This window comes from Trichoplusia ni, chromosome 3 (assembly GCF_003590095.1).
Source record: "Trichoplusia ni isolate ovarian cell line Hi5 chromosome 3, tn1, whole genome shotgun sequence".
NCBI classification, from domain to species: Eukaryota; Metazoa; Arthropoda; class Insecta; order Lepidoptera; family Noctuidae; genus Trichoplusia; species Trichoplusia ni.
Window position 1 is genome coordinate 9,588,676 of NC_039480.1, and position 20,578 is coordinate 9,609,253.

General features: G+C 35.6%; 3 protein-coding genes across 4 annotated transcripts; 1 reads left to right on the top strand and 2 right to left on the bottom strand.

Annotated features, from left to right (window-relative positions):
* Positions 1-199: 199 nt before the first annotated feature.
* Positions 200-6,573, top strand: LOC113491828. 2 transcript variants are annotated; one of them, XR_003400460.1, is made up of 5 exons: positions 200-4,973; positions 5,058-5,228; positions 5,346-5,510; positions 5,931-6,069; positions 6,324-6,573. XR_003400460.1 is itself a non-coding variant. In XM_026869000.1 (4 exons), exons 1-4 carry the CDS (start codon positions 4,697-4,699, stop codon positions 6,014-6,016), a joined length of 699 nt encoding a protein of 232 aa, XP_026724801.1. In that variant the 5' UTR covers positions 200-4,696; the 3' UTR covers positions 6,017-6,130. The 2 variants fall into 2 exon arrangements, 1 of the variants encoding a protein (XP_026724801.1); XM_026869000.1 differs by lacking the exon at positions 6,324-6,573 and having other exon boundaries at positions 5,931-6,130.
* Positions 6,574-6,643: 70 nt separating this feature from the next.
* LOC113491834 (putative nuclease HARBI1) lies at positions 6,644-8,024 on the bottom strand. Its single transcript, XM_026869006.1, has 3 exons — positions 7,891-8,024; positions 7,510-7,793; positions 6,644-7,297 (listed from the first exon to the last, which is right to left on the bottom strand). The coding sequence occupies exons 2-3, from the start codon at positions 7,775-7,777 to the stop codon at positions 6,711-6,713; spliced, it is 855 nt and encodes a 284-aa protein (XP_026724807.1). The 5' UTR covers positions 7,778-7,793; positions 7,891-8,024; the 3' UTR covers positions 6,644-6,710.
* Positions 8,025-9,570: 1,546 nt separating this feature from the next.
* LOC113491836 (jerky protein homolog-like) lies at positions 9,571-12,418 on the bottom strand. Its single transcript, XM_026869008.1, is given in 5 exon segments — positions 9,571-10,738; positions 10,741-11,296; positions 11,299-11,525; positions 11,528-12,113; positions 12,115-12,418. Coding segments are annotated over 5 exon segments (1,623 nt in total). The 5' UTR covers positions 12,274-12,418; the 3' UTR covers positions 9,571-10,643.
* Positions 12,419-20,578: the final 8,160 nt, after the last annotated feature.

The following is a 20,578-nucleotide window of genomic DNA, read 5'->3' on the forward strand; positions in this document are numbered from 1 at the left end:
ACTGTGTAATAAATAGAAAACCTAATTTGGCAGTAGGTTAGAATGGCGTATTTAAAAATCAAATATGTACAATGATCGTTTTTTTTTCTTTGTTAATTTTTATTTTGTTTTTTTTTTGGTACGGATACCTTTTTTGTTTTATTTTTTATTGTTTTTTAAATTTTTTAACGGTATTTTTTTATTTTTTACGCATGTTGCTGTGCAGAAAAAGCATCTGTGTAACTTTAGATGGCTTTAGCAGTTTTCTCCTATCAGTAATCACTTGCCCTGCATTTGAAAACACCCTTTCGCACGAAACCGATGTAGCTTGGATACAAAGCCTTTTCAGAACTAACTCATATAAATGAGGATATATATGTTTCCGGCTGTGCCACCATTTTAGAGGATCCTCTTTTCTGTTCAAGGGTTCTTCATGCAAATATTTGTCTAACTCCCTTATCCCTGCAGCCACAGTGCTTTCCGGTCGAGTTGCATGACTCATCTCAACATCAAAGACTTCCCAAATGCTTGTTACCGTAACGTCAGTAGCTACTGCGGGTTGTTCCTGTTTAGGCCGATCTTCTGCCATATTCGAGTCGTTTACCTGGACTCGCACTTCTGCAACTCTACGTCTGAAATTCTCTATGGCTCGCTGGTACGCTTCTGAAGTGCGGAAGGCTTTTTGTTTAAACCGTGGATCTAGAATTGCTGTGTCAGCATACAATGTGTTGGACTCTAAGTCATGGAAACGAGCAAGAAGATTGTTTTTTAATTTATTTAGCATAACGGGGATTTGAGGAAGTTGATAGTTGTTTTGGGCTAGGCAATTTACAACATGCTTCGATAAAAGCTTGGAAAATATCAATACTTTTGACAGGCTCACATGTTTTTCTGAGCTGACTTCCTGGGTGACATCGTAGAATGGCCTAAGAATTGGTACGATACTTTAAATTAGCTCCCAATCAGATCTCTGGAGGCTGAGGTCGCTTCTTATCAGAGCTATAGTGCTGATAACAGCATCTTTAATTTTTAAGAGGCGTTCTAACATGCCATAACAAGAGTTCCAACGCGTAGGACATTCCTGCTTTAACTTTAAAATTGTTAAATTCATTTGCTTTTGGGCGACTTCTAATTTTGATTGTGCCAGAGAGCTTCTTTTGAAAAATTCCACTATACATTTCACTTTAGAAACTACCTCTGCAATGGTTTTTATGCCGTCCTGTACAATTAAATTTAATAAATGGGCGAAGCAGCCTACAAATCGCCACTCCCCTAATCTCACAGCTGATAAAATGTTTGGGGCGTTATCACTCACTATGCAACTAATTTTGTTCGTTATCTGCCAGTCTTGGATAATTTGTCTTAAAAATGCAACCAAATTGACACTGGTATGCCTGTCATTATAGTCGATACAGCCTAATAAAATAGAATAGTGTTTTTATTAATATAGTGCGCAGTAACTGCTATAGCTTTGGTTAGCACTTGATGTCCATCCGTCAGTACAAAGGCACACCGCGTATGCTTCTTTTAAATTACGAAAACAAGATTCAAAAACTTCTGTGTACGTTTTGGGGATGAGTGTCTTTGAAAGGGTTTTTCTTGTTGGGAGTTGGTACCCCGGACAATGAGAAACTAATTCAATGAGTGTTTTAAACTCTGGTTCGTCTACTATTCTTAATGAATGGTGACCCTTGGTCACCATGGCCACCACTTGCTTATCAACTTGTTCCGTCTTTCGCGACGATGGTGGTCGTCGAATAAAGTTGGTAATTGATGGCACATTAAGCGGTTGTCTAAATGTGGTTGGCAAGTCTAAATGTTGATTTGGTGGTTTCAGTGCCGTCGCGTGGTGTTGGTGGTGATACTGGTGATGCAGATTGTCGTTCAATATTCAACGATACGGTCGTTTTGTGGTTAAATGTCTTTTTAAATTACCAAGAGATCCACTTTTTGTGATTAGTTTGGTCGAACAATAATTACAAATGGCTTCGTTTAGCCCTTCCTTAAAATGGAACCATAAGTTGCTTCTTTTTGGTCGTCTTTGAGCCATAATTAAATTGTACTTTTACTGTAACTTAATCTGCTAAAAGTCACTTGTAACACACACACACACTTAATAGTTATTTTTTTTTAATTTATCAGCAAGCAAATGGCGAACAATTAATAAAATGTTTATTTTAAAACAATTAACAGGCACGAAAGTTAGTTAGGCTAGGTAACATTCCAAAATAAAAAGCGTCCAAGATCGCAAATACTTATAAACAGCAAACAAAACACTTTACAATAATTTATAACTTGCACGATCAAAAATGCGCGCCGAAAGATCGGTTGTTTTGTTTGTACTCCGCAGTCGCACATACTATAGGTATAAACTTCCAATTTGCGAACACAGCTCTGTGTTTGGGCGATAAGCTAAAATAGACATTAAGGCATTGAAATAACGCGCATCTCATCTCATTCTTGCGAATTCCGTCGATCGGGTTCGGATAGAATCGTCATTCGTCGGCTATTCTCTCTCGTTCTCATTCATTCACAGACACATCGAATGAAAACGTATATCGTTTCTGTCAAACAATCAGAACGACTGTTTCATTTCTCGTTCGGGCGATGTACGAGTTCGGAAAGAGCTATTTGACCTATTAGACCGGTTACAAGCCAGCGTTCGGAAACGTTTCTTCTAGTACAGTGCGAAGATACGGCTCCTATTCGTTCATCGTTCACGAACTACACAAGACTAGATACAAGGAAGGTACCACAAACACCCAGACCCGAGATAAGAAATAAGAGGAAAAACTATAAAAAGACACCCAAAGAACCCAGATTGGACAATTTGGAGCAACTGTGGACAGACTTTAAAGATGGCCACAAGTCTATTATACTATAAGTGTGGAACATCATGAAGCCTACAGAAACAGGAATCTTACTTTTCTATAAATGTCCAGGTCAGCAAAGTAAGGGTTACATTATTATTCTTCTTTGAAATGGACATGTCATCCAATAACATTTTTTTTTATATCAAGCAGTTGTCGGACCATTTGGCAATTTCATGGACATTATGGCTCGATGGGCTGGCAGTACAGAGGACAGCAGAATATTTCAGATGTGTTTGTTGTGCAACAAATACATACATTAACAACATACTGGTTATCTCTTTGGAGACAGTGGATATAATCCTTGTTTAAGGTTCCTGCTAACACCTGTCGGTACTCCAACAACCCATGCGGAATAAACATACAATAGAGTGCATGTAAAAACAGAAATTAGGTGGAAAGAACCTTTTAGAAATGGAAACGGCGGTTTAGGGGATTGGGCAACAAATTGACCACAATGTCAAATATAATTGTAGCATATGCTGCACTTTTTAATATGTCATTGTCTACAAATGAGATGATGACTTCATACGAAGAAGATAGTGATATCAATGAAGAAGTCATATACATATAATGCCACCAACAGTGATGGGACTACCGATGGGTTTGCTTTTAGAAACACACTTATTAATAATTACTCTTGATTTTATATTAGTTTTTCTATCAATAAACAACTATTTAAAAATAATCATCTTTTTATTTATATATAACACAAAATCAATAAAATAAACACAATAAATAAAAAGAACTTTAGGGTCATCTGCGGAGATCTCTTTTGCTCTCACAATGTTCTTAATACAAATAATTTAACAATGGTAAACTATTATCATTAATCACAACACAAAGTCAACAACTATAAAATAAACACAAAAAATAAAAACGTGCTATAGGCTCATCTGCGGAGATCTCTCTGCTGTAAAAAATATGTACATTCAAATTACTAATATCACTTGTGACGTTGTGCTGACTCGGTTTTAGCTTTCGCTTCTTTTAATTTTTCAGTCATAATTTGTATTTCTATATTGTGTTTTTCTTGCAGAAATTTCACTTGGAGCTTGTGTTATTCTTCTGCTCTTTTTTCTCTGCTGATATGTTCTGCTTTAAAAAATTTGCACACGCTGTTTTTTTTTCCATTTGATGACAATTCAGGGCTAATTGCATCAGATTGAATTTCGCTATGTGAGATAATTGGATTTTGTCCTGGAGGATCAGAAACAGTGGGGGTTACATTCGTTTCCATGCTAGTAGTTTCCTGAACAGTTTCTACCTCTGAAGTTAAATTAAAACGTCTTTAATATTCTTAGGGCCGCTTGCGCCAAAAGTTGAGTTAAATTGGGTAACTCCGAGTTTAGTAACTCTGGGTTAAAGTGTTAAAATTTTAACTCTAACATTGTATTGCGCCAGGGGAAATTAACCTTTGGTTTTTCCTTCCTTCCAACCTTCTGGTTTTTTATTTTACGCTGGTAACAATACAAGGTATTCATTCTGTTTTAATATCCGGCAAAATATGAATGAGCGAATGATGACCGAAATATGTATACTTGTCTCTTTTGCACTACTGTATTTTGTATACCATTATCTCCTTACTTGAACTTGACACCGACTTTTCATTTTGATCGTTTGTTGTTTGAAATTAATCATCGTCAAGACGTCAATTTCACTTTGCGCGTTAGAAAGATAACCTAAACGAATTCTTTTATTAAAACTGTTTATTTTCTTCCTTCAGAGCACGGATTTGACGCCGTGTAGTAAACGTGTGTTACATATATAGTATTACATATTTTAATAGTCCGTGTTTTGGAGAGTGATTTAATTGTAATATTTGTGTTTGTGCGTAAATCGCGAGCATGGAAAAGAAAAACCGTTTACGAGGGCCTAATTTCACAAAGAGTGACAGTATATTGCTGTGCGACGTAATAAATAACTTTAAACATATCATAGAATGTAAAAAGACCGACGGAGTCAATCTTATGGAAAAACATAAAGCCTGGCAGGAAGTGGTAAAAATATACAATTCGTCGACCACCGGTTCGCAACGAACTTTAGAAAGTTTACAACAGAATTATAAAAACTTAAAGAAAAAAATTAAAAAATCTGCTTCTGATGCTAAAATGAATATACCAGGTATGTAATAATAGGCATGATTTTATTATTCGAAGTACTCATACCAATGTACGTTATGGTCACTATAATTCTTTTTTTTTTCAGTTCTGGAATTGGTCCACAGTGTTGAAGAGTTTGGCACCTCCTCTGATGGCTGGGAAAAAATTTCTCATAACATGGGGGTATCAACAGAAACGTGCCAAGAAGTTTTGGCCAATCTGAAGAAAGAGGCAGATCGAAAAGATGCAATTTTAAAAAAGAATGTTATGGGTACAGGTGTGTAGCCCATTTAACCACATCTTGTGATGTTGAACATGACCCATCGACCATTATCTATTCAAAACTTCAATAAGTATGCTTATACATAATCAAATATCTATTTTTCTCTACCAGGTGGAGGACCAGCACCAAATTATGATCCAGACCCATTGTTGGGAAAAGTTAAAGTTTTAGTTGGTCCTGCTATCGATGGCCTGTATACAATATATGATGGTGACAGTTGTTTAATGGCATCCCAACCAGCAGCTGAGCCTGTTGAAGCCATTAATATGCAAACAGGTATTGATAGATCTCATACTCTATCTATTTGAATCTTGAAAAATTAAACTTTAATAACATTACTTTCTTATAGCTTGACCGCTACCACTGTTCTGTGCCTTAGGCGTACTGGCAGTGAGGCAAGGGGGTCAAACACCTGCTCCTATGCCTTACTTCTTTCCTCTTCGCTCGGTGCTTCCCACTCCCCACCTCAACGTGTAGGCCTAAGGCGCGGTACAGCAGTAACGGTTAAGCTTGTAGTAACAAACTTCAAAAAAAGTGGTTACCAATTTGATTGTTTCTTTTATCACCAATGATGAATTGTTTCTAAAAGTTGCTTTAGGATAGACTTAGATTTGTGCTATAAATTGGTGAAGTTCCAACTTCACCCAAGTCAGTTTTTAAGTCCTTAAACCTCTATAAATAAAATTATTTTTTTAGATACACAAGAAGACAATCAGCACGGGGAAAAAAATACCACATTGCAACTTACTAACGTCACACAACATGGAATATTTTACAAATGACAGGGCAAACTTAAAAAAGAAGCCCCACTCTTTATTAGTTTAGAACATTAAAAGTGAGTTTTATACACTTTTTTTGCAAACATAATGAGAATACAGAGAATAGTAAATAGGAAAGTGAGTGCAATATTGAATTTATTTCTTCAATAAATAAATCTTTTCTTGCAAACAAATTTTGTCATTATTATGTACTTTTCTATTTTATTTAATAATTGAGATAATGTGTTTAGTTTAAATATTTATAAATTATTAACAAACTGAAAAGTAATACAATGATCATAACAGGAAATAATGAATCTTTTTATTTCAGATAAAAAAAAGAATCACTCAGAAATGCCGCAGAAACAATCTGTTTCAACAAAATTTATAAGTTTGGCAAGTGAAAAGCTAGAGTTGGTGGCTTTGCAAAAAGAATTACTCCAAATTCAAATAAAAGAGGAAACAGAAAAGTCAGAGCATGGTCGTTTACTCCGTGATATGGAAAAGGAAGATGCAAAAAAAAAATGAACATAATGAATTAATTAGAAAATTTGAATTAGAAAATATTAAGGTGCGTTTTTCTAACTGAGTATGTATTAAAAAAAATATTATTTAGAATACACCGGGTTCAATAAATACTTCTTTAAAATATATAGTTTTTTATTAAATCTGAATATGTACACATTAAACTTATGTAAAATATTTTAAAACAATAGATTTATAATCTACCAAAATATTCTTCTACCAAAACTTGGCGAGCCTGGTGTCCCAATGTACTTCTGACAGAGCTGCCACTCATTGATAGTTCAAGTCCATCATCAATATCAAATATGGGCGAGTATTCTGGATCAGTGGGTGGTTCTGGGTCATTTTGAAGTCGTGCAATATTATGAAGCACACAAGTAGCAATTATAATCCCAGGTATCCTGCTTAAATGTACTTGAATACCTCTTGACATAATAGGGAACCTTCTTTTCCATATTCCAAAAGTACGTTCAATAGTATTTCTGGTCCGTATTTGTGACTCATTATATAAAGACTGATTTGCAGAACTCACTGTTGCAAATGGAGTCATCATAAATGTGGTTTGAGCATATCCACTGTCACCAAGTAAACAGTAATTTCGATAAGTACCCTGTAGAAAATGTCGCCGTTGATTACAATTGTCCCAGATGTGGGAATCATGGGCAGATCCATGCCATCGTGCAACGACATCATTGAACATTAAATCAGCAGAACATATTGCTTGCATATTAATAGAAAAATATCCCTTTCTATTTCTGTATATCTCTGCAGTTTCTCCTCCTGAAACAAACATACCCATGTAAAGAAACCTACTGACAGTACTTTAGTAATCAACTAGCAGATCTAAACTACTCTGTCCCCCCATACTTATACAAAACTTAATCAAAATCCATCCAGCGCTTCTGAAGCTTACACAGAACACTCAGGCAGACATATTATTTTATTTACTTGCAGAATACTTGTATGAATAAAATAGAGATGGATTTACATACCTGGTGACTTCATTCGCACATGAGTGCAATCTATTGCCCCAATAATTCGTGGAAATCGGGCAATGTCATAAAATTTTAATGCAGCCTGCCTTTGTTCATCTTCAGTGATGGGCATGGATATAAATTGTGGATATAACCGTGCTATAGCATCAGTGACCTTATGTATTATTCTGCATGCAGTTGACTCATGCACTCCAATTACATCTCCACTAGTTAGTAATTGACTTCGAGTGGCGTAAAACCGTAATGTGCACAATAACTGATTCATAGGCGAGACAGCTTGGCTGTAAAAATAAAATCAAATTAATGTAAATAATACAATGTATTACTTAACAATGAAATCCACAAGTCAAAACGTAATAAATATAGATAGGTACTTACTTCTTATTTTCATTTGCGTACTGCAATCTACTTTTAATTTTATTTAATAAAAAGAAGACGCTTTCTTTCTCTAGTCGAAATCTTCTATGAAAAGCTCTGTCTCTTTGTATGTTAAAATAATCAGACCGTTCTGCAAATGTTCATCATCAGAAAACATTTCATTTATCATAATTGTAATCTTGTTTTAATAAAACTTCCAACAAACGAACATAAACTCAAAGAAATAATTTTGACGTTACTAACCCGGAATTAGTGACGTAACCCTCCAACATTGCTGGGTTAATAATTTAAAAAAATAACTTTGAGTTACCTACTAACTCTGAGTGGCGCAAGACGAAATTATGATTTAACTCTAGCGTGGACGCTAACTCTAAGTTAATTAATGTAACCCAACCTGGCGCAAGTGGGCCTTAGAGGATGAGATTATACTCACTGTATATATTCTAGGCTTTTTTTAATGATGGTAATGAATAGTAAATCAAGATAGTACTAGTAATAACACTGATCACATACCAATATGGTTCGAGTCCAAAGAATCTTGTATTTCCACAAAAAGAGCAGGAGATATCTCGGCTATGTTTGGGTTGATGTCAGCATCAGGGCAGGGACCACCACCGCCAGTGGCCATTCTATGTTGATGCTCTCTTGTGAAAATTTTGCCAAAGACGCCTTTATTGTTCTCCTGATGCCTTTAACATTGAGAAAAAGAAAATGACCGATAGTAGCTTATAATATTGACTGCTTAGAACTTTTTTAATCCGTAATTTAGATACTTTTAAAACTGAAATTAAATCATAACGGTAAGTGACGGTTAGGAAGTAATGGATTAAAATATAAGAATATACTTACAGACTCATTTATCTTAGCTGAGAGATTAAATTTTTCCGCAATATGCGCTTCGCTGCACTTACGCTATCTGTTTTTTTTTATTTTCTATAATATCTTTGAACACATTGAGAGTTTCTATAAATAAATTTCGTTCCAAAGCATTAAAATTCGGTTTGAAACTAAATTCTTATTTTGCGTATGTTGAACCAGAACTTCGGGTAAGATAAATTTGTAAAAGAAGACAGTCTGATTCATAGACAAGACATATTCTCTGCTTGAGACGCGATTTGAATCTCGATTCAGCTGAGTGAAGTTTAAATAATGTTCTGAAATAAGAATGACCCTCAAGTGCAGATTCAATATTTAAACTATGATCAGGTGATTTAACATCAAACTGGACTTGGGTAGCCTTCTGTAATACGGACCATAGACTAACTCAGTCTCGTTAATCAAATAATTTAGGTAACTAATTAACATAATAATTAACTATTTAGGGGAGAGCAGGTAGGATTCGTACATTTTTTACTTGATGCCATATTAAAACTAAACCATATAATATATTCGAATAAGTTTATAGCCTTATATCTGCCTGTAATTATGGTATGGTACAGCTCCGTCACAAATCACGCAGACAGAATTATGAACAATTTTCCAAAAATTAAAAAAAAATCAAATTAAATTTAATCATTTATTGAGATCAATTTAACACAGAATCAGCATTTTTGTATTAAGAACCAAGATATATTGTTTAGGTATCATATATAATATGCATTTGCTATTCATAATTTTTAATTATATAATATCAAGTAGTCTTATTAAATTAATACTGTAGTTAAAGTTACACTTACAATGAGTAGACACTAAAAAAACGTAAGAAATAAAACTCAGACTTCTACTGGTATTATTACTTAAAGCTAAATATGTCGGCTGTTCTTGCTGTCAGAGCAGACTTTGGCGGAGGCAATATACATACCACACCTGATATGTAAACTGTTCGTTCGTCCTTCGTAGTGGGAAAAACAAATCTCCAAGCATTAGGCTTCTTTCTCAAAAAAGAAACTTTGTATTCAGAGGAACTATATTTCAGCAGAACCTGTCCAACATAATACATCACAGACTTTTTCTCGAACTTAACAAGCACAAAGCTTTTTCTTCTGTATGGGGTCTGCTGGTATGGTCTGAACTCTGGCTCCTCTACCATTCTTAAGGAATGGTGGCCTTTAGTCACCATTGCAACCACTTGTTGGTCGATTTGTTCAACCTTTCGTGTGGGTGGTGGTCTTCGTATAAAATTTGTTATGGTCGTTTGCGAAGACGATGCTGCAGAAAAAGGAAGTGGAACGAAAACGGAATAAGTCGTAAGTGTTGAAACCGTTGGCAAACTTGGCATTGCTGTTAGAGTACCTGATGGAATTTTAGTTACTGGCTGTCTTTGTACGATGAGTGATACTGTAGAGTGCTTGTTAGTAAGGTGTCTTTTTAAGTTTCCTAAAGAACCGCTTTTAGTACTAAGTTTTTGTGAGCAGTAATTACATTGTGCTTCATTGTCTCCTTCCTTATAGTGAAACCAAATATTACTTCTTTTTGGTCTTTTAGAAGCCATTTTTATTTTCTTTTACACACACTCACACACACAATAAAAATTGAAGCAGCTTTTGAACCTTCACCAATAAATAAAAAAGCAATAAAGTGTTTTTAGTTTAAGTATAGTCTGTACACACACAAGAAATGTTTATACAGTAGAACTCCAATTATCCGAATTAATGGGGACCGGGACCCATTCGGATAATCAAATATTAGGATAATCGATTTTTAAAAAAAAAAATTGCCATTGGTGAGAATAAAAGCTACGTTTTGATATTGCACTATTTTTTATTGAATTAAATGAAAGAAACATGAAATTAAAACAAGTTTAGAAATAAAAATCATTGTTTTTTAAACATCTCCGTCAATGTAAGCTGTTTTGCGGTCTTCAACCGTTTTCGGGCAGCCAGGTCACGCATTCGCTTGACGGTGAGCGTTGCAAGTGGTCACACTCGGGACGCTCCATCCACTTCAAAGCAGTCTCGAGGCCGGCAAATGCTTCACTAGCTGATGGTCCAGCGTCTACTTCAACATCAGAAGATAGTTCTTCTTCCACTTCCACTTCAACATCTTCTCTCACACTTTCAACAATTTCATCGTCATTGAGAATTTGAAAACCAGGGTCAGACGTGTCACAAGCCATCCACTCTCCTACATCTTCAGCACTTACTTCTGTACAACCAGGAATTTTTACAATCATTTTTCTCATTTCCTCTAGTGACAACGCATCTTCATCATCATCATCCTCTCCATATTCTTGTTTCTCATTTTCTTCAGATTCTTTTTTTTTCTTCTTCTCAGACGGTAGGCCTTTCAGTTTATTCCACGCACGTCTTAGCGTCACTGCCGTTACCAAACTCCAAGCTTCCGCTACCATGTAACAGCAGTCCTTTAAATTTATTTTGCTATGATTTGCCAAAACCAATTCTTCATCTTCAGCACCTTCGATCAGCAGTTTTCTCAGCAGTTGCCTTCTGTAATGGCGCTTCATTGTTTCAATAACTGGTCCATGGGTTGCAGCAAACTTGTAACATTGGGAGGCAAAAACGTCGTTTTAAACTGCCCATTCTCTCTTTCCAACAGTTCTGCTGTAGGATGAGTGGGTGCGTTATCAACAATTAAAAGCACCTTACTGCCTTCTTTTCCCACCGATTTTTGGTGATTTTTCACTTCAGGAATAAACACTTCATCATACCATTCGGTAAACAAAGCTGCAGTCATCCAGGCCTTGGGTTGACTTTTGTAGAAGAGTGGAAGTTTTTTACGTTTTTAAATGCTCTTGGATTTCTTGATTTTCCTATCAAAAGAAGTGGCAGTTTATGATTTCCAGTGGAGTTGGCACAGTTAAGCACTGTAACACGTTCTTTACTGACCTTATGTCCAGGGGCACTAGATTCCCTTTTAGAAGCCAAAGTGGTTTTTGGTAAGGCTTTCCAAATAAGGCCAGTTTCATCGGCATTATAAACAAACTCCGGATCATAGGATTCTGATGCAGTTTTAAATTTTTCAATAAAATTTTCAGCAGTTGCAGAGTCTGCTGAAAGCTTCTCACCAGCCAAATCTAACTCGCGTACACCATGCCTGAATTTAAAATTCTTTAGCCAGCCGTTACTAGTCTTAAAAGATGAATAACCAAGCTTTTCTGCTAAGATTTTGGCTTTTTCACAAAGGATTGGACCTGAAATCGGATTTCCCATAGAACGTTTCTGCAAAAACCATTTAAACACGGCATCTTCCAAATTTTTGTTGGTTGCTGTCTTCATTGTTTTCCTGGAGGAACTTCCATCTTCATTTTCAAGCACCGAAACAAAGTTTAAGTGTTGACTTACTGTTTTTAATGTCAGAAATTGTTGCTTGTCCAGCACCATAAATCTCAGACAGCTTCTTACCCGTTACACCTTTACCGAGTTGCTCTATAATTTTCAGTTTGTCCGCTAACGATAGTACAACACGTTTTCTTTTCGAAGCCATGGTATAAATATAATACAGTATTGTACACGCACAACGGCAAGTTAAGACAAGTTTTGTGATTTGGATAGTCGGAGTTCGGATAATTGGAGTTCTACTGTATATATGTATAAAATTGTTTTTGAACACCAAATAAAAACCAAACCAAAAAAAAAGCAAATAAGCGTCAAATCAAAAAAAAAGATAATATCACTAATTAATTATTAAATAAAAAAAATCACTCCACGCCCGAAAAGTTTTTCAAAATGCATTAATTAAAGACTCTGCACTTACTCATATCTATTAAAACGTTCCAAAGAATTCAACCAGAAGTGAATTTAATTCAAGCCTAAAACAATATTATATAAAAAAAATTGCAGGTAAACAATTCAGACCAGGTATTTTTATTATATTGAACATAAAAAATCTAAACGTAATATTCTAGATTTGTTACTATTAGGCTATAATAATATATTTAAATATTATGTGACATAAATATTTTACTAAATTACTTATTAATAATTATAAATAGATTAATTTATGTTATCATAAATAATTCGACATTAAAATTTAAATTCCATTAGTTAAATATCGTAATTTTCCGACAACGGAACGCACCGAAACAAGTCAAACGATCAGCCGATAAGCTGGCTCTGTTGCGCGGCCATTATTCAAAAGTTAGCATTCGCGGCATTCGCTGTTCACTCCTACTATCGGGTCGGTACTATTATATCGTCTCGCTCTCGCATTCCCGTTTTCGGTCGGTCACCTTCAGGGACCGGACCGGCCGGGCGGTCGTTCTCATTCAGTTCGTACTTTGTTCATGGTTCGCATTGAAAGACATTGTGTACTAATAGAACGAATGCCCAATAAAACTATATAATTATTTTATAATTATTATATTACAAATAAATAAATAAAACTATGTTTATTATTGGTTTAAGTGTGATTAGTCAGTAAGATCATCAGTAAGATTTATGTTTGCGATATTCGTTGAAATGTCACGTGTCTGGTACTGAACATTATTGTCATCCCATTCTTGAGAATTATTTTCAAACAGCGCCATAGAGTCGTCTTCTTTAGAATTTTCAAAATGATCTGCAACGAATATGAACTACGAATGCAACCAGTTTGATTCGGTAGTGTTGTGGAACGAAATTACATAAAACTTTTGAAACTGGTTCAAGTTAATTAATTGAAAATTCCAACAAAATAGCTTTATCAAAATAAAAGATAATCTCGGAAAACATACATACATACTAATTAAAATGAGAATACACTTATTTTTAAATTTGGTTAAATTAATAACTTACCTTGTCTGTAGTGTGGTGAGAGCCACCAAATAATAACCATCGATTTACAATACGACTATACTTATTTATTAAACTATAAACTATTACATGTCGGTTGTAAGTAAGTTAACATAAAAAATTGGGATAGCGGCGTGCGCTCTAATAGAATAATGAGGCAGCGTGCGGGCGGTCCTGTGGTGTTGATGGCTCTGGGGGCTTAGAGAAAGTAACATCGCTTTGTAGCGAAACGATACCGAATTTCGACATCGTCTGTGAGATAACGACAAACATTTCCTATCCAATGTAAATCTGTTGTCGGGATCGTTGTGACGAATCGATCATTCGTTAAAAACCAAAATATTGTTTATGGCATCGAAAATTTTGCCGTCACTGCAGCTGTCAGTTCAAATTGTGTTAAATCCGCGAATTTTTGTTTGTTTCAAAATTAGTATAAACTAAGTGTAGCATTGCTTTCATAGAAAAGTTTTCAAGCAAAAACAGTATTCCGACGGTGATTAGTGTTATTACTTATAGATCGTCTGCACAACTTAATTATATTTAAAATACTCATTTTTTTATTCACTGATGTTCAAACGATGAGTGAGTAAATTATTTAATTTTTAGCGATAAATATGGAATCAAGAGTGCGAGCAAGTCCCCAGCAAATGACAACGCTGCTTGAATATATGAAAACGTAAGTAAATACAAGTCACTTGGACTGAACTGGCTAATATGTTAACACGTTCACTGTCCCAGTACAAAGTTATAAAAAATATTCGTACGTCCACCTACAAACTCGCTCTAACTTGACAATAATCATTATAAGGGATTACATTTATACTAATACGGCCTAAAAAAATGTATTTACAGGAAAATACCTGAAAAAAAAACATGACTCCCTAAGGAGTCATGGACGTGTGAACTAAAAATAGTGTGACTCCTTACGGAGTCATTGTAAGTCAATCATCATTTATTTTTATATATTCTGTGGTAGTGTGGTATGAAATGTCAATATCAGCTGTGAAATGTCATACCGGTAAAATAAAACTCTACGCTTGTACCAGTAAAAAAATTTGAACAAAGAGTTCAAATAAAAAAGGATCTTTGTTTACACAATGGCTGCTCAGAACATTCGTGCTACTGACATAATCCGTCTACTTGAAAACAGTGACCAATCGTGTTCCGAGGACGAAGATGCGCTGGTTTTTGAACGTGAGTCTGCACCAATTATTATTTATGAAACTATCGACGATATAAGGGACTATACAGGGTGTAAGGAACACCGTGACTTTTCCGTGGGACCTGAGTTCTAGACATGATTCCAGACCCCACTGCGTTGGAATTTTTCATCGGTCTTTTCATGAAAATTGCAGTTTTTTTTCGCGTTTTTTTAATTTTATGTGTCATAAAATCATTTTTCCTACGTATTTCAATAATATTTTCATAAACAAAATCATTATTAAGCCGTTTTCACAAAAAAAGGCAATGTAAATGAAACACTAAAAACTGCTCCCGATCAGCTGATTCGTAAAGGTACTCGTCGGTCATCGCTCTCTTGCAAATCTAACCGAAAGTGACGTCAAAACCGAACCAATACTCATGAGCGACAAGCGTAAGAGATAGCGCAACTATTGCGCGCGCACTCGCACGCATTATTCGTAATCCTGCCTACTATTCCTTTAAAAAAAGCCGCGCGCTTTGTAGGCACCGCTAGCCGCCTTTGTCGACACCGCCAGCGCGTCGCCGACACCTACAGCGGTATCGGCGAGTGACGTACCTGTGACACTGGATAAAATAGTACATCGATTTTTGTTACACGGGTTCCATGTTATAAAATAGAAAATCACCTTCTCAGTGTTTATCAACTTATCGTACTACGAAATTTATTAAAACCTTTTATTATTAACAGTTTGTTATTGTTTAGAATTCTGTAGTTCTAAAACATGTTGTTATAAACAATAATTTATTTTTTCTAAAATTAAACTCTGTTTTGTTACTAATATCCATCATCTACTAATGAAATTCCTGCCTAAAAAATTTTATCATTTTTTTTCCTACGAACTGCTGAATAATTATTCCAGTCACATAAAACAATTATGTTCTTACACAAAAGTAAATTTTGTGATTAATCAATTTTAAAGGTTTAAGTTAAGTACTTTATTGTCAAGAATAATTTTACGATATTCACTTCGACCTCATATAATTTATCGATAAAGAATCATAGGTACCTAGGTCCAACACTACTCAAAGGTAAAACCGAAAGTTCGGCTTTTTTCAAAATAGTACCTATTTTTACTCAGTTTGTTCCTTACGCTAATCGAATGTGCATGTGCAATCGGGTAATTCGCGGACTAATTATCGTGTAGGCAGACAATTTTATTGTGTTAAGTGATATAAGTGCGTGTGTTGTGTGTGTATTATTTAAATTACGATCCTAGTAGCTCGATAGGTTATTTTACCGCCCGGGAGAATGGCAACATGCTAATGTGTTATGGCGAAGCACGTGGCAATGCAAGTCTCGCGATGAACATTTACAACATTTACTGGACGCGGTACTTTTTGCCCCGGGTTCAGCAGCAGATTTTTCGCCGCGCCAAAATTTGTGTGCATGTGATGGCGGACATTTCGAAATTTTCGAACCTTATCTGGTTAGAAGTGAGCGAGATTAAGGTAAGAGTAGGTTTGATTTAATAATACACAAGACACAGATTGAAGTCAGAATAGTGTAAATTGATTGGTATTTTTTTGTGATTGTTTTTCGTTACATCACAACATTTTTATAAAATGCGCGCGCGTTTCGAATGTTTCGATCGTGTCGCCGAGTGTCGCCCTCCTACCACATTACAGTTCGTGTAAGTACGTACGCTGAGCGTAAGGATCGCGCGGTAACCAATTCATTGCGTGCTCAAAAATGACTAAATCTATAAATATTAATCTCCGACGGTAGCGACTTCTTTAATATTAATTAACACGTTATTTTAAAGTCATTATGCGACTTTGGTGGTACGGTGTTCCTTACACCGTGTATTCAGGAGGAGGAGCTACGCCAAGAAGAACAGCAATCTAATGTGCCCATTCATGCAAATATATCCCTACATGATCCCCGAGTAGAAACTCAATGGTCGTTTCAAGTAGATGACCTACCCTCACAAAATTTTACAGGTTGCGATTACCGCTCTCGACAATTTATTCACTTTGACATAAACACAGATGTATTCACTATATTCCGCCAAATTGTGGATGATAAAGTTAAAAAACTAATGGTGGAACAGACGAATATTTACGGTAGGCGTCTAAAATCGAGAGCTTCAGGAGAATATAGTCGCATAAAAAGATGGACTGACGTAACAGAACATGAAATGTTAAAATTCTTAGGAATGGTGCTGTTCACTGGAATTGTCAAACTACCCACAATTGAGAGTTATTGGAAGAAAAACCCTTTATATTTCCATCCGCTCATGCACAATATAAATTTATCCTATAATCGCTACAGCATTTTACTAAAATGTTGGCATTTTGCTGATAATGAGGCTCCAAGGAATGACGATGACAGGCTTTATAAAATAAAGCCACTTGTTGACCTGATTATGAAAAACGGCCATGCAATATACACACCAGGACGTGTTATTGTCGTCGATGAATCAATGGTGCACTTTCGCGGACGTATTACCTTTCGGCAATACATACCATCTAAAGCCCACAAATATGGCATTAAAATTTACAAACTATGTACAATTGATGGTTTTGTATGGGAATATCTGCACAACTTAATTATATTTAAAATACTCATTTTTTTATTCACTGATGTTCAAACGATGAGTGAGTAAATTATTTAATTTTTAGCGATAAATATGGAATCAAGAGTGCGAGCAAGTCCCCAGCAAATGACAACGCTGCTTGAATATATGAAAACGTAAGTAAATACAAGTCACTTGGACTGAACTGGCCAATATGTTAAATGCTATTGGTGGTGGTGTCAGCAAGACTACAACCAAGTGGAAAAAAGTACACACCTAATCAACAGTTTTTGAAAGATTCTTCCTTCGCAACAGTGATTCTTCCATTACTGGTGCTATGGGAGCAGCTAGCAAACCTATGTTTTCAAGGGTTTAATGCAGTGTATGAAATTTGGCTTGTAATCTGTCTAAAGGTTTTTGTAGACTTTTTAATTTTATATTATTATACTCAAAATATGTAAAATTTAGATTTTGTGTCCAATGGCCATATTAGAACAAATTATCAAAGTACTTTAACCTATTTTAGTTACGTATAAATGCATATATTTCATGTACAGTTAAAAGGAATGATAGATGTGATCTTTATTCAAAAAAGGTGTGGGCTGATTGGAAATCCAAAACAAAGAAAAAAGCTTTAGCCATAAGGCATCATGCAAGAGGGACGGGAGGTGGGCCAGCATGCAAACAAGCATTGTCAGCAAGTGATGAGAGAGTGCTGGCCATAATGGGTGCGCTAGCAGTGTCAGGCCAAGGATATGTAGAAGAGTTAGGATTTAATGTAAGTATTGTACATCTTCAGTGCTCCTGCTCAATAATAAGCAATGTTTTATAAAATATTCAAATTTGAAATATACTTGGTGAAACAAAAATTAATTAATAGATATGCAATACACTAAAATTTTTCTTAGATAAACTGTTTAGTATTACTTTCAGTATTTATTCCATAAGTGTGTATTGTTTTCAATTAATCTTTGATTACCCATTTTTTTTCAGCGATCTAATCATTTTGCACAAGATGGTCGTGTCACCCAAGATGTTGTGATCTCATATTTAGAAATTGATATATACAACATGTACCTAACAGAATAAACGCAAGACCTGAAAGTAGTTTGCTCAGAATCGGCTTCTGAATCGATTCCCATCATTATTTATATGTGTTAATTTTCTCCAGAAATATCCTTCATTTAATCTAAATTAGGACCACTGCATAAAACCAACGAAATCAAATATTTTATTTAGGGAATTATAAGCCTTAGCTCAAAGTAATAAAAGTCCATAAAAATGCACGGCTGAATTTGTAGATCGCTTAATATCCATCCATACACACACGTAAAAAAATCAAAGCATTTTAGAATAAAGTATGATAGTGTGCGAAAGGTAAAATATTTAATTTAAGAAAGATTAGTCTTTATTTCCAAGCAATACGTCTTACTTAACTGCACAACCGAATTTGTAAAAATAACAATATCATTTCTATCCTTACCTACACACACGTAGGTTTTTACATTTAAGCTAGTTAAATAAAAACATCATTTTAGGAAATTTCAAACTTATCTCAAAGCAATAAAGCTTTTTTAAATGCATTACTGAATTTGTAATTCCGCATTCACAATATTTTGTAGAGAAATGACAAAATATTAGAAAATCATAGGTACGTTTTTTGCAAACGCTAAATCAATATGAAAGAGCGAGATGCAATAATTTACTGACTTAGCCCTTTGAGTTCCCGCTTTTGTTTGATATGCCGCCGGCGCACGTGCCGCCAAATTAGTCATTCGCCGGCAACCGACAAGTGAATTACGCAATTTTGTTTTTGTTGTTTACGCGCGCGATGGCTTTCCGGTACAGCAATATCCAGTGTACTGAGATGGTGAGGACACTGGCTCGTTGCGACGATAATGTGGAGTTAGCGTGTCGAGTCTTCAATGAACGACATGGTACCAGAGTGAGCGCCAGGACAATGCTAGGTGCAACTCAGCGCCTGAGGGACTTCGGTACGTTTCGTCCTAACACGGCCTTGGATAGAGGGACGAATGTGCGTTTGCAAGAAAACATTCTCGATTAACGTGTGGGCGGGAGTTGTAGGTACACACATACTCGGCCCTGTGTTTTTACCGAGGTTGGCTGGAGATACCTACCTACACTTCTTGCAAGAGATATTGCCCCAGTTATTGGAGGAGGTCTCTCTCTCGTTGTTACGACGACCCGTGTTTTACCAACATGATGGAGCTCCCGCGCATTTCACTTGGAACGTTCGACGGCATCTTGATGCGGAGTATGACTCTCATTGGATTGGACGTGGAGGACCTATACCGTGGCCTCCCAGATAATCGATCTCGATCTAACACCGTTGGACTTTTTTTTGTGGGGTCGAATAAAATCGCTAGTGTATGTAAACGAAGCAACCAGTATAAATGACCTCAAACATAAAATTGAACTCGCGTTTGTTAAAGTGAAAAGTGAAACTGAAGTGCTTAACATATTTAAAATTAACTTAAGAAAACGTGCAATAATGTGTACCGAGCAAGGTGGTGGACATTTTGAAAATCTTTTAAAAAGAGGACGAAGAAGAAGTATTTAGTGTAAATAGCTCAGGTATGTACCTTCGTAATACTTATTTACTACTGTAAATACATAAATGATTGAAATCTTTTAAACACTGAATATGTTTTATACCTACGTAATAATAAAACCGGCCAAGTGCGAGTTGGACTCGCGCACGAAGGATTCCGTACCATTATCGACAAAATAACCGCCAAAAAATCACGTTTGTTGTATGAATAACCCATTTAAATATTAATTTTATTCCGTTTTTAGTATTTCTTTTTAGCGGCAACAGCGAAGTCTTAACAACATTGACAATTTTATCCTCTTGGTACGGAACCCTAAAAATGTAAACACAATGACGAGTAGGTGGTAATATCGCGAAATCGGTTAAAAGACGCGTGACATGTCTGACTTTAGGTATTGCCGTACTGATAAATCGCAGTGGGATGAAAGGTTGCTCAATTTAAAAATACTTTCTTAGCTATCCGTAGTTCAACTGAATTATTCGAAGTTTAAAAAAAGCCTGTAAGTGTGATGTAAAGATGAAATCATTATTTTACTAGTTAGGCAACTAACAATATTTTTTTATTTTTTTTATTTAGCGTATACTGTCCCACAGCTGGGCAAAGGCTGGCAACAATAATTAATAGGGTAATACCACAACTTACTAATATCAGCTAGGTACGTAATATTCGGCCATTAAACGTAAAGATACATACCTAAGCTTACATGCATTGCTTTCTACTCCTACCT